This window comes from Limulus polyphemus, unplaced genomic scaffold (assembly GCF_000517525.1).
Source record: "Limulus polyphemus unplaced genomic scaffold, Limulus_polyphemus-2.1.2 Scaffold782, whole genome shotgun sequence".
Classification (NCBI taxonomy): domain Eukaryota; kingdom Metazoa; phylum Arthropoda; class Merostomata; order Xiphosura; family Limulidae; genus Limulus; species Limulus polyphemus.
Window position 1 is genome coordinate 235,491 of NW_013666392.1, and position 13,080 is coordinate 248,570.

Genomic DNA, 13,080 nt, shown 5'->3' on the forward strand with positions numbered 1-13,080 from the left:
AGTGACCATCTATGTGATTTATATTTCTTCTATCATCCACAGAAGTGACCATCTATGTGATTTATATTTCTTCTATCATCCACAGAAGTGACCATCTATGTGATTTATATTTCTTCTATCATCCACAGAAGTGATCATCTATGTGATTTATATTTCTTCTATCATCCACAGAAGCGACCATCTATGTGATTTAAATTTCTTTTATCATCCACAGAAGTGACCATCTATGTGATTTAAATTTCTTTTATCATCCAGAGAAGTGATCATCTATGTGATTTAAATTTCTTCTATCATCCACAGAAGTGACCATCTATGTGATTTATATTTCTTCTATCATCCACAGAAGTGACAATTGCTGCAAGTTTTTATTTTCTCTTTCAACGAATAAATTATTTTCAAATTGTTATATGTGAAATAATCCAATAATTTTAAATAAATCAATAAAAAACAAACAAACTCCAATGCAGCTACAAATATTCGGGCCTTTGCCTACACTTGTGTTAGGGTTTTATTTAAGTACACATATTTATTCTTTTATTTTTATCACGAAAGTGTATTATAAAAAAAAAACAACAAAAAACTGATAACGTTATGAAACAAGGTAGCGGCGCCAAAAACGGTTTGTTCAGTTAGTCTGACGTATCGGATTGCACCATCCTTGTTAGGAGTTATTGATATAGAAGAGGACAAGTGTTATCTGTATAGTTACTGAATAACCTTTAATACTGTAATACACTGAATGGAATTTTACCTTTCAGCTTAAGCTGGACATTCAGAATTTTAAATTTAAACTGGCCTGAATACACTACTATTTATGACTGCATGCAACTACAATGTGTGGATTATCACACCTGTATTTTGAGGCCATATATGATGATTTTCAATCCCTTTACGAAGCGACAGTCGGATTAGTTTATAAGTACATAATTATAAACAAATTTTGATTTATAGTTAAACTTGTCCGTTCACAATTGTTTTAAAATCCTAACAATGGCCGACGGCGCACAGAGCCTTCGTCAAAAAAATAAAGATAATTTATTCATAAGCGGAAGCGCCGAAACTCAAGTTAGTTTTTCAGCTAATAGTAATAGTGAATGTGCAACCTATAACCTCTGTCATTTGGTCTAACAACTTTTGGACTTTCACAGAAAGCAGATGTGTTTCTCTCACGACTATTATTACAAAAATGTTCCGTTGTATAGAACTGTCCGTTACTTGCTGATATAACAATTTAGATCCATAAAAGTTCTATTAACGTCCATTTTTAAAATACTGGTCACGTGCACATAACTAGAGCGTGTAACATAAAAATATCGAGCTTCCGTACACGTAACGTAAGGTCGTAATTTTATAACGTCTGAGTGAGTTTACAGGTATGTTGATAATGCTACATTTAAGTTTATCACATATCATGGCAAAATTAATTAATTTATCTTTTTTTTACCATATAAACTATTATAATCATAATTTTTCGTTAAAAGCTATTATGCAAATGATTCGTAGGAAAAGGCATAAAATGTGTCAGGCTAGGAAGTGCTATCAGGGCAGTTAGTGGTCTTTTAATAATTTATAGCGTAAAAATCAATGCTTTCAACCTATTAAAGATTCAGTGGCCACGTACACTATAACACACATGCACACACACAAACTATATGACCGAAAGTGTACGACCACCTATATACTGATTGGGATTAGGTTGGATTTTGGTTAGCTTGGATGACTGCTTCAGTAAATACTTGCAACGAGATCCTGGTAATAACGTATGTGGAACAGATAACAATTCTTCCTACAATGCAAAAGCCATTACACGGAGGAGTCGTGGCCTGGTGTTGAGTCCGAAATTGACGTTCATCCTAAGTGGCTCCGTAGAATTAGAATAGTGGCCAGCCACGGCAATAGGTTCATGTCATCATCCAGAAACCAGTCTGCACGAATCCGAGCAGAGCGGCAAGGAACGATGTCAAGTTGGTACAGCCAAGCTCCACTTCCGCAAAACTGCCATAATGCTGAAGTGCTGCATTATCTAGGCACTTGTCGGAAGTATGATGTCCAATCGACGACAACCGTTGGACAAAGCTGTCAGATTATTTTACAGCCGGTACCACACAATCAACTTCATGTGGCTGTTGCCACACTCACACTCGCTCATAGAACATGAATATCGTAAACCGTGATTCATTGCTCCACATGTCCAGACAACACTACGATCAGCATATTCAATGCAAGGTTTTAGGAGCCGCGTTTTGATGATTGACGTGATGAGAGACTTGTGGACTGCAGCATGACCACAGAAAACCATAGACTACAGTCCTAGTCAATAGGATGAACTTCTGGACAACTTCTGTTATATTGATTGGCACGTCGATTCTGTTTGACTACTTTGCTGAGTGGTCTTTGGGATCTTGGTGGGAATGGTTACAAAAATAACTGAGCCTTCCTATTTGTAATAACATCCTGATTCTGAGTATATTCAGGATCAATGTGATTTGTCTGAGGCAATTTCCTGACAAAGTACATCCAATAATTTTTCCTCTTTGGTATTCAGTTAGCTTTCGTTGCTTCGCCATTGTACCAAGGACTGTTATCCAAACAAGTACAATGACATTTTATACCCTTCAGTTGAGATACCATTTACTGGTGTATCACCACTAAAATACTATATCCAAAATTAAAAGAAGTCAGTTGGTACACTCAATAATAATCTTCTAGATTCCAAACATTTTGCTTACAGTTTATACAAATAGTCTTAATTCACTCTTATTAACTTATCTAAACTATAGTTGCCACTCCCACTCTTTCATTCTTTACTTCCTGTTGTTTGTAGCCACTATCACTATTGTAAAATCCTTTACATCTCTGTGATAACTAGCATCAACTGTGTAATATTTAGAGATTTTCAAATTACTTGCACAAAGTGATTTTCAATAAACTCATGGTCCTGAAGAAGGGTGAATTCTCAAATATAAACTACTAAATTTTATTATCTCCGAGTTAAGAAATCCAGTTATTAAAATTTGACAATACCTGTAGCCAATTGGATCAACTCATAATTAGTGTTAGATAACAATACTCATAACAAACTGAATCAACTGATAACTAATGAAACACTATATACTTGCCACAAACTAGAACTAATAGTTAATAAGATAATACTGCTCGCAGCTAGTTAAGAATAATTATTACATCTCATATGTCAGTGAAGTAAATTTCAAAGCTTTGTTTAGATTTGTATTGATCTTTTATGAGAAACCTTACCATGAATCGTGCAAAAAAAAAACTTCTGACTCTAACATAAAATGGTTTCAATCAAAATTTGGGAAACTGGCTAAATTTGTTAAAAATAATAAATTTTGAGGAAGCCCATTAAACTTATATTCTGACAAAGTTTTAAGAAAAATTTTGGAAAATGAAGTGTTTTGTTTTTCACATTTTTTAGAGCAGCTTAAAGTACCTTGTGGACAGTTTTACTTTTAGTATTTTGGCACTTATGTATAAAGTTAAAATTATAAATAATATTCAATGTTAAACTGGTACACAATTAAAAACATTACGCTGAGGATGATGTTGTAACATTGAAACATGTAGAGTCGTCAACTTTTTTAAGGCCATAGATAGGCCTAAATAAAATGTTTTAATTGTGTACCAGTTTAATGTTGAATATCATCTATGATTTTAACAGTTTTACTAGATAATATTTAGCTCCACTTTAAAAGACATGGGATGTGGATCATAATGAAATAACTCAATTGTTTTTGTAAGAATTAAAACACTGATCAACTTAAACTTTGACATTTTCTACTGAATGTTTTATACACATTAGGTTGAAACTAAAGTAAATCATACTACAATTTCTATCTTCTTTAATAAATCTCTTGTGTTTAAAAGTTATTTGTTTAGGAAATATTTAACAAAAAAAACAAAACATCCTCATTGAGTAATGTCTTCTTATGAAGTTTCCAGAAACTATACAAAACATAAGTGAGGACTAAAAACAGGAGAGGAGAAGAAAACACTTTATATACAAGAAATACTTACTAAAAATTCTGAGATGGGTCAAACTGCTAAAAAGTTTCTGTTTCAAATAAGCTTTCGAGAAATCTCTTGAACTACACATCGTTATTCTTGTTTAGAATTAAACAAACAGGATTAAAATGCATCATTCAGGAGTAAAAGTGCTAAAGTTCTCTTTCTTTACTTGTGTTGGGAAAGAGAAGTCTATTTATAGTTTCATAGCAGAATAAGAAACTATTGAAACTTGTGACTTAGTTCAGTATTCTAATTCTGGATCAAAATATGACATCCAAGGTAGATCCAGTCTTCTATACTGGATAGGTCAAATTATTAGAAAAGCCCTTGTAGACATAAAGGATCCCTCTTACTGATTACACATGTAAACTGAGTAATCATAAAATGAGTCACTTGATTGCCCGAGTGGTCTTAGTCCTATGTAAGGGTAAGGGTCAAAGTGTGCATGCTATGACATTTTACAGAATGCCATTCAACGTGGTATTATATATTTGACATCAGAGTTAACAATTATTCATTTTAACCTACATTGATGATTTAGCGACATTTCATGGTAGAAAACAGTAAATGCCAATTAGAGTATACTAAAAAGCTGTAGGTATATATTTTGGAGGTTATAGAGGTTATGCAAATACAATATATAAACTGTAAGATGGACAAAAGTACTTTATTCTTCACACAAACGTCACCTTGCACTATGACTTGCCACACTTTGAGCCAGATTGACATCAGCAATTCAAAGTTATATCTTAAGTACAAATACTTTGTAAGAAATCGGATTTTATTTATTTGTTCAACAGAATTGTACATATTACTGAAACCTTGCCACATCTCATGTAGGCATCCATAGTAAATTTGGAATTGTGGTCAACATTCTTTCTCCAATACAGTGTTGGTCCAATGCACCGACCCTATGCACATTTGGTTACATATGGTGATACAGTCATATTACAATTAGTGTTTCTAAGTAATGGTTGTGGAAATCACATTTGTAGTGGATGAGCTTCTGCAGGGATCTTTATCAAACAGTTTCCAAAACTACTTGGGTGTTTTAGGCTAATGCCAGATTGAATGTCAGCCATCACATTTCAGAGGGCAGACTGCTCTGATACTGAATGAGATCCTGGTAAGTTTCTGGGCTGTGTAGGTCTGAATCAGAACAGTGAAAACAATCAATCAGCAAACTAAGATCAGATCCCCCTTTTGAAACAGAATAATTATTTGAATCAACCATTCTTTTAAGTACAAGTCACTTATTATTGAAATGGTTTCTTGAGAAGTGGCAACCAAGATGCAGTCTATGATCTCCTTGTTCTGGACAATAGTAATGACTTGCATATTTACTTTTTACAGAATCAGTCCAAGTTACATAGTTCCATTTAATACTGTTAAGAGCATTGCTTACAGGTGTTAGCTATTTAAATTCTAAGACCAAACCACTAATGAACATATATATTAGATTACGTTTCTGTTTAAAATTTTATTCAGAATTCCCAATGGGATGCAGTACATATTCTGATATTATCAACTAAACGATTTTCACATGTAGTGTAAAATTTTTATAATATTTAAATCAGTAATGATAATGGTGGTTGTTTATTTCTTGAACTTTTTAAACATATATATATATTTGAAAAATACATTATTCACTTTCTTTTATTTACACCTATTGTTAATCTTATAAATATACATGCTAGTGATGGAAATTATTATACAACTTATATTTTAATTGCTTTCTGCCATCATATCCCTTGCAGATATGGAACCATGAGTTCAGGCTTTCTTACTACTAAACAAACTATTAAGATCTTATGCATATATTTACTGAAAATTGACTGCAAAATCCTGATATCCCATATTATTTAACAAGTACTAACTTTTCTAACTTATGAAAAAAAAAGTTCTTATTGGTATTATAGACTACATGAAAATTGATTTTTAGCATTAGGTATGATGTACAAGGTCTCTAAATTACCAAAAAGTAGTTATATATATAATACAGGTTCACAATTTACCACACTCTGAAATTACTCAGACCTGGTTATTGTTTCAAACCTCAATCTCATACAGGTCACATTTTACCACACTTTGAAAACACCCACATTTCTCAAGCCACAGAGGCCAATCACATCTAAGTTTCCCTAAAGCATTCTGTATTTCTGGCTTACAATTTATCTCACTACTTATGTGTCATACGTATGTCCCAAAGTGAGGGGCCATTTGTTTGTGGTAACATGAGCGAACCGCTAACACTCGGACTGACAGACTGGGCATGGAAATTACCAGTCTACTCGTGGTCATATTTAGTTTTGATGTCGTATGACAATATGGAAGTTTCAGCAACAAAGTGAAGGTGTTTTAATCTTGCATTTTAAACCTTGGGAGAGTAAAACTGAAACTACAGTAATAATAGTCATGCTCAGTACTTACCGAGTGCAATTTTATTGAACTTTATTTATCACTCTACTGTAACTACAGTAATAATAGTCATGCTCAGTACTTACCGAGTGCAATTTTATTGAACTTTATTTATCACTTTACTGTAACTACAGTAATAATAGTCATGCTCAGTACTTACCGAGTGCAATTTTATTGAACTTTATTTATCACTCTACTGTAACTAATCGCTCATTTTTGTTTTTTATTTTTGGTAAATTTTTAGATTATGATAAAATAAGAAAAAAAACAAAAATTGCAGACTCCTATTTAGACCGAGTTCGTGAATCTAGTCGTTCCAGAATCATAAAATTGAGCTTGTCTCTTGTATTATATGGCTTTAGGCCACGTTATGTGGCGTTTATAGCTAGTTTTCCAATGGATGGGTATTTATTCCAAGTTTTCTGTTGTGCTAATTATGTGATTGGGTAAAAAAAAAAGTAGTTTATATTCTTTCTTGTAATTTCAATTAACTGTCACGTGTCTGTTGCACATTTTTATTTCAGGATTTAGTTTTCGCGGATAACAAAAATTATTTTTGGTTAAATCTTCTTTATCTATGTAAATAAATTTGTTTATTATTTAGTGCGGTAAAAACTGTAAAAATTTTAATTATTGTAAATGTATGTTGATGTTATAACGAGTCCATAAACACACTGCTATATTATTATTACTGGTTTCCTCTTTGTAAATTTGTCTACGGTTTTAGCTCCAGTATTGCATGCAGGAAAACAAAACAGTTGAAACTAGGCGGGATTTCGTTTTCCTTTATCAAAAGATTGCCGTGTTTCAATATAATTTCAATGGCCTTGAAGAAGTGATGCTTAAATTATTATTCGACTTCCTACGCTGTATTACAATATAGCGAAAGTTTAGGTAATAAGTTTTGACAAACGATTAATAATATGTAGATACGAGTGACTGACGTGCTGACCCAATTAGGTTATAAACGCTCAAGTTTCACGCTTAGTATAACATGATCTGTAGTGCAGAGCACGCACATTTATATTACGGACGAAGGTAATACTCAAACGTTCTGATGGGAAAAGGTCTTTGCTTATGTGCAAAATCTTGTATTTTCGTATTAACAGTTCAACCTTGTGTTTATGCTTAAGTAATAAGTAAAATATAAATAATTTAACCATCGAATTACGACTTGTTTATATACCGTTCATAACCGGTGGGATCCATATATATATATACATGCATAGAGCATCGGATTGAGTAATTTTATGTTTTAGTCTGTTACGACACTCAGAGTATAAAAAAGTAAATAAAAACTGGCCAAATGAAGAGAGTGAAATCATTCATTTACTAAGTAATATACGCAAGAGAACCGAGCAGTAATTAGTAGAATTAAATGCAATATTCGTGGTATATTTGTTTATACACTCAGAGTATAAAAATATAAATAAAAACCTGGTCAAAAGAAGAGAGTGAAATCATTCATTTACTAAGAAATATACGCAAGAGAACCGAGCAGTAATTAGTAGAATTAAATGTAATATTCGTGGTATATTTGTTTATACACTCAGAGTATAAAAAAGTAAATAAAAACCTGGTCAAAAGAAGAGAGTGAAATAATTAATTTATTAAGTAATATACGCAAGATAATCCAGCAGTAATTAGTAGAATTAAATGCAATATTCGTGGTATATTAGTTTATGTTTTTAGTGTGATTCGTACATTTAGTCAGGGACACACAATCAATTTGATACAAGTTGTTCAGAAAAACGCGAATTCCATATCAAACCGTTAATTTTTGGATTAATATTGTTTCAACGAAAATACTTTACACACTAAATATACTCATTCTCAAGACCGGAAAACAAACTGTGGAGTTTATAATCAATTAGATCAATAAGGTTAATTAGCGTGATCTGTTTCTAGTATCACATATTACGCAACTTATTACAGTCTTGATCACCGGATTTTTACAGATGCTGGTAAATACGTATGACGTAACACACACACACACACACACACGTAATATTCATGGCTTACTCTAGTTAAACTGTATACGAAACAACGAAAATACGATTCACGCTATACATCTTTAAGTTCAATTTAAAAGAAAAAATACGTAAAATTTGATTTTTATGGTTGTCTAAAACATAATTGAAAAATGCAAGAAAAATTGACTATTTATTTTACACAAATTTAAAGGGCCGCAAAGAATCCTAAGTAGGTAATAGCGGGAAAAAATTAAATCAGATTATTGACGAACAAGTGGCTGATTGTCCTATCGGTATATCCACGTATTTAACAAAATCTATTTTAAATAATCCATTCAAGTAGATGGATAAACAATAAAAAAAAAGAAGTTATCCCCGATACTGCATAACAAGCAGTAAAATTCTCAATGTTCTGTGTATTAAAATTTTAGTAGACTACATATTCTGTTTCTAATTAAACTTGCTATCACTATAGGATTCAAGCATTCTATAAAAATTACCAGCCAAAGAAAAGAGTTATATTTGTGCTTGTCTAAAAAAATTCAGTTGTAAATTTATGAACATGTTAATTTATATTTTACCCATAACCCTGTTATTTGATGTGAATGCTATCATGGTATAGTAGAAATGCTAATACAAGGTTCCTGTCTTAAAACATTAAAGAAATTATTATAACCATAGAGTAATGAATAGAAAATGTCTGTCAGCACCTACTTAAAGACCGTCATCTGTCATCATAGCCACCGGTGGTTGCTACACCAAAGACAGCAAGAAAGCAGGTTGGATATTCACTGTCTCAATGAGCAACAACATTCTGTATAAGGCTGAGAGAGCATTCAAACTTCCCAAAAGCAGCACAAGGATGAAGCTGGAAGTCATAAAGCAATCTCTCCTCTGGATTGTTGAAAACAACAAATTGCAAGTAGACAGTTCCACCAACATAATACTTACCACTGACTCACCTCTGGATTGTTGAAAACAACAAATTGCAAGTAGACAGTTCCACCAACATAATATTTACCACTGACTCACCTCTGGACTGTTGAAAACAACAAATTGCAAGTAGACAGTTCCAGCAACATAATACTTACCACTGACTCACCTATGGATTGTTGAAAACAACAAATTGCAAGTAAACAGTTCCACCAGCATAATACTTACCACTGACTCACAGGCAGTACTGCATAAAATTCGGAGTGGTTGGTCCCCAATGGATGGCAGAATACTAACTAACTGGATGGTATGGTCATCACCTGATAGTATGTGTCAGGCCATACAGGGGTAAAGCTAAAGAGGAAGGAAGATGACAGGGTTGAAAGAGAAGCCTCTTTATCAAATCCAGCACAACTGTGCTGGCAGGATATCAACCTCCTCTGCATTAATGAGGCAAATGTGACATCCATGAAAGGTCTTCATTGACATTCAGAGGGATTGAGACTACTGGAAAACAAAGTACCCTATGGTGTAGCTAAGGAAAGCAACAGGCAGGAAATCAATAGGGCAGTTCATAGCCACAAGGCCACTGGTAGCATCAATAGAGGAACTCTCTTCTATCTCCTGAAAGGCAGCTGGTCTCCACATGAGAGACAAGAACCTATCAGTGAAACTCCTGAAATTGTCAGCTAGTGCTCTACTTAACTATAACCACAAAAATCAGTAATACAGATAAGCAATGAAGACCAGGTATAAATGATGAAGCAACAAAAAAAAAATGAATGGCATATTTATACAATTCCTCGTCTTAACTTACAAAGTGCTATTTTTTTTTGGCATTCAAAACTTTGTGGAAAAAAAAAGAGCCTACAATCTTAAAAACATATTTCAACAACAAACCAGTCACTGCACTTGAGTAGCAAGTTTCTGACACTTAAGAACAAACACATGGAAACCACAACCACATCTTCATTATGAAGTCAGTGGTAAAAGGTAACCTTGACATTTATAACACAAGGGAAAAAAACCAAAAAAACCTGTCATCATGACACAAACTTGAAACCCAATTGGCTGCTCAGTGGATTAAATTCTAGTCTTTTCCAACAGAAATATGAAATAAATATGAGTTTTTGATAGTATGTATTGTGAATATTTGCATAACTATACCTTTTTTTATGGCATCCTATAAAATATGAATCCAAGTAAATTAAAAGGCAAAACGAAAGCAACTATCATGTACAAAATACACTAATTTACTGAGCTTATTCTAACAGGCATTAAATTTTTGAGTGTATATATATATGTGTATGTATGTATGTGTGTGTGTGTGTGTGTGTGTGTGTGTGTGTATAAAACTTGTTTGCTGAAATTTTACTGTTAACATATTTGTACAGCTCTACTTATAAAATTGATACAAGATCTTAATATAATAATCCATATTTTTATAAATCACACAATTACCTTTAGTTAATGTACACAAGTTAAAAAAAATCAATCAAACAAAAAATATTTGCAGAGAATATGTCTACATATATATATTTTGGGAATAATGTTTTACATGCAAGTAAAAGAAAAAGATGCTAAAAGAGATTCTGGTTTAGACAGCATTCTAGATGTACATGGGCATAACTAAAACGTTATCAACTCTATTATAAATTGGTTCCAAGAACTATGTCAAAAATCAGCATTCTGTGATTTTTGTTTTTTTGCAAAAACAAAAGTAGATGAATATACCACTTATTAAAAATTAAATTCTTCATATGCTAGTCAGACATCAAAAGGTAAGAAAACAATAATTAAGAAGCAAGAGTAACTAAAATGACACGAGCCATATCTGTGGCTGATAAAATGATTGCACACTTTAAAAACAAAAAATAATTGTTCTGAAAATTAAACATATGTTCAAATTCAGAAAATCATCAAAATACAAATGTCAGTTGTAATACATAACGTTTTTTATAAGAACTCTGGGCCTACAAGAAGACACAAATTTCAAAGTCAAATGCTATAGAAGTTGATTCAAAATGATTTCCTACTGAATGCACTCAATGCAGTGTCACAGTTGTTTGCAAAACAAAATTCTGAATAGAAGTAATAATTGTTACAAAATTCAAAATCTCTTTGGATCACTGTGTAATATATTTGCATATTCTCTCTAATATAATGTACAACTTTTCAAAATTACTTGTTCTCAAATTTTAGACCATGAAAGGCAAAGCTTGAATACTTGGCCACTGAGGTTGATATAAATAACATGTAGATGTTCAATAAAAGCAAAAAAGAATTATCAACAGAAAGTAGTAGTAAAAGGCTTGTATTCAAACAGTGTTACAAAAAACTACATATTAACATGATTAAGATATATCTTACCAAAATAAGGTTTGGGTTTGCTGTCTCCAGGTGTATTACTGCCATAATGTTGGAGTTCCAAGAGTGCAGTGAGCCACTCCTCCAGCTCCACCTGGCTATTTGCCACTAGTCCTAAACAGTCATCCTTCGTATAGAGGGCTATGACAAACTTATGTCGAGCATCAAATTTCCTGTTAATATTGAAGCAAGTCTTGAGGACGATGTTCCGTTTTGGGAGAGCCCCTGCTCTCCACTTCTTTTCTGTGTCATAATATTCTAATTTTGCTGGACTACAAGCAGATTGTGATTTCAGTACAAAGAACTTCTTCTTCATCGTCTAGTATCAAAAAGAAAAAATAACAACAACCATAACTATGTGAAAATGAAATAAACTAGAAATTGAAAACATAAGTATTAAGATATTCAGACTTTTGGAAAATTTCTAGAAGCATAATAATACAAGGAAATCATCTGATAGGCATGACATTATTATAAATTCAAGGTTGAGCTATTTTATAAATTTTAATATTTGGCCTTTTGTGTTATATGTAATGAATAACATCAATTAGATAAGCAAAACTAATAAATTAACCTATTCATCATTTCTTTCAATATTATTCTCTATTCCAAATATAAAATACAAAAAAACAAGTCACACACACTTAAGCTGAAATACTTATCATACACCTTCACTAAAGTAAATACCTAATCTAAAGGATTTAAGTTAGTCAGTATAACTCATATATTGAGTGTTTTAATTGTTTGAACCCCCCCCCCCCAAAAAAACAAAAAACTGAAAGATTAGTAGTACTGCACAGTTTTATTCATATAGTGAGTGGTGTTCTGGAGAGTTTTAGCTAACCCAAAAATGACAAAATGATTGGTTCTCCTGCACGATTTTAAACATATAGTGAATGTTTTTCTGGAGAGTTTTAGATACCTAACAATGACTCAGTGAGTGGTTCTACTGTACAGCTATACTCATATAGAGTGTGTTTTGGCCAACCTAAAAGATGGCAAAAAAGTATGCTACATTTTCTTTTATCGTATAATAAAAAAATGTTCAGTTTTCTCAAATGTATTAACCAGTTACAGAAGTGTTTTAGGAGTAGCAAATGATATTAGATGAATAATGTAAAAATTCACACTTTTTCTTGTTTCATGCACTTATAACAATATTTGAGGGTAAACACATATTCTTCTGTTGAAAATGACAAAAAATCTTAGAGTATATCACTACTGATAATTAAATGACTACTATTTCTAATTCTACCAACAGGTGGCAGTAATATTAGCTTAATGACTGGACTTATTGGTGTAGAAATGTTTAACAACATGCTCCAAATGATATATGTTATATATATATATATATATATATATA

The 13,080-nt window shown here is 32.3% G+C and overlaps 1 protein-coding gene across 2 annotated transcripts in view; it reads right to left on the reverse strand.

The window, feature by feature from the left end:
- LOC106460503 (insulin receptor substrate 1-like) overlaps window positions 1-13,080 on the reverse strand; it is a 103,332-nt gene that overhangs the window by 45,501 nt on the left and 44,751 nt on the right. For both annotated transcript variants that reach the window (XM_022387253.1, XM_013920212.2), the window contains exon 3: window positions 11,721-12,036. In XM_022387253.1, the coding sequence (XP_022242961.1) occupies window positions 11,721-12,036 (316 nt within the window). The remainder of the gene's footprint in view (window positions 1-11,720; window positions 12,037-13,080) is intronic.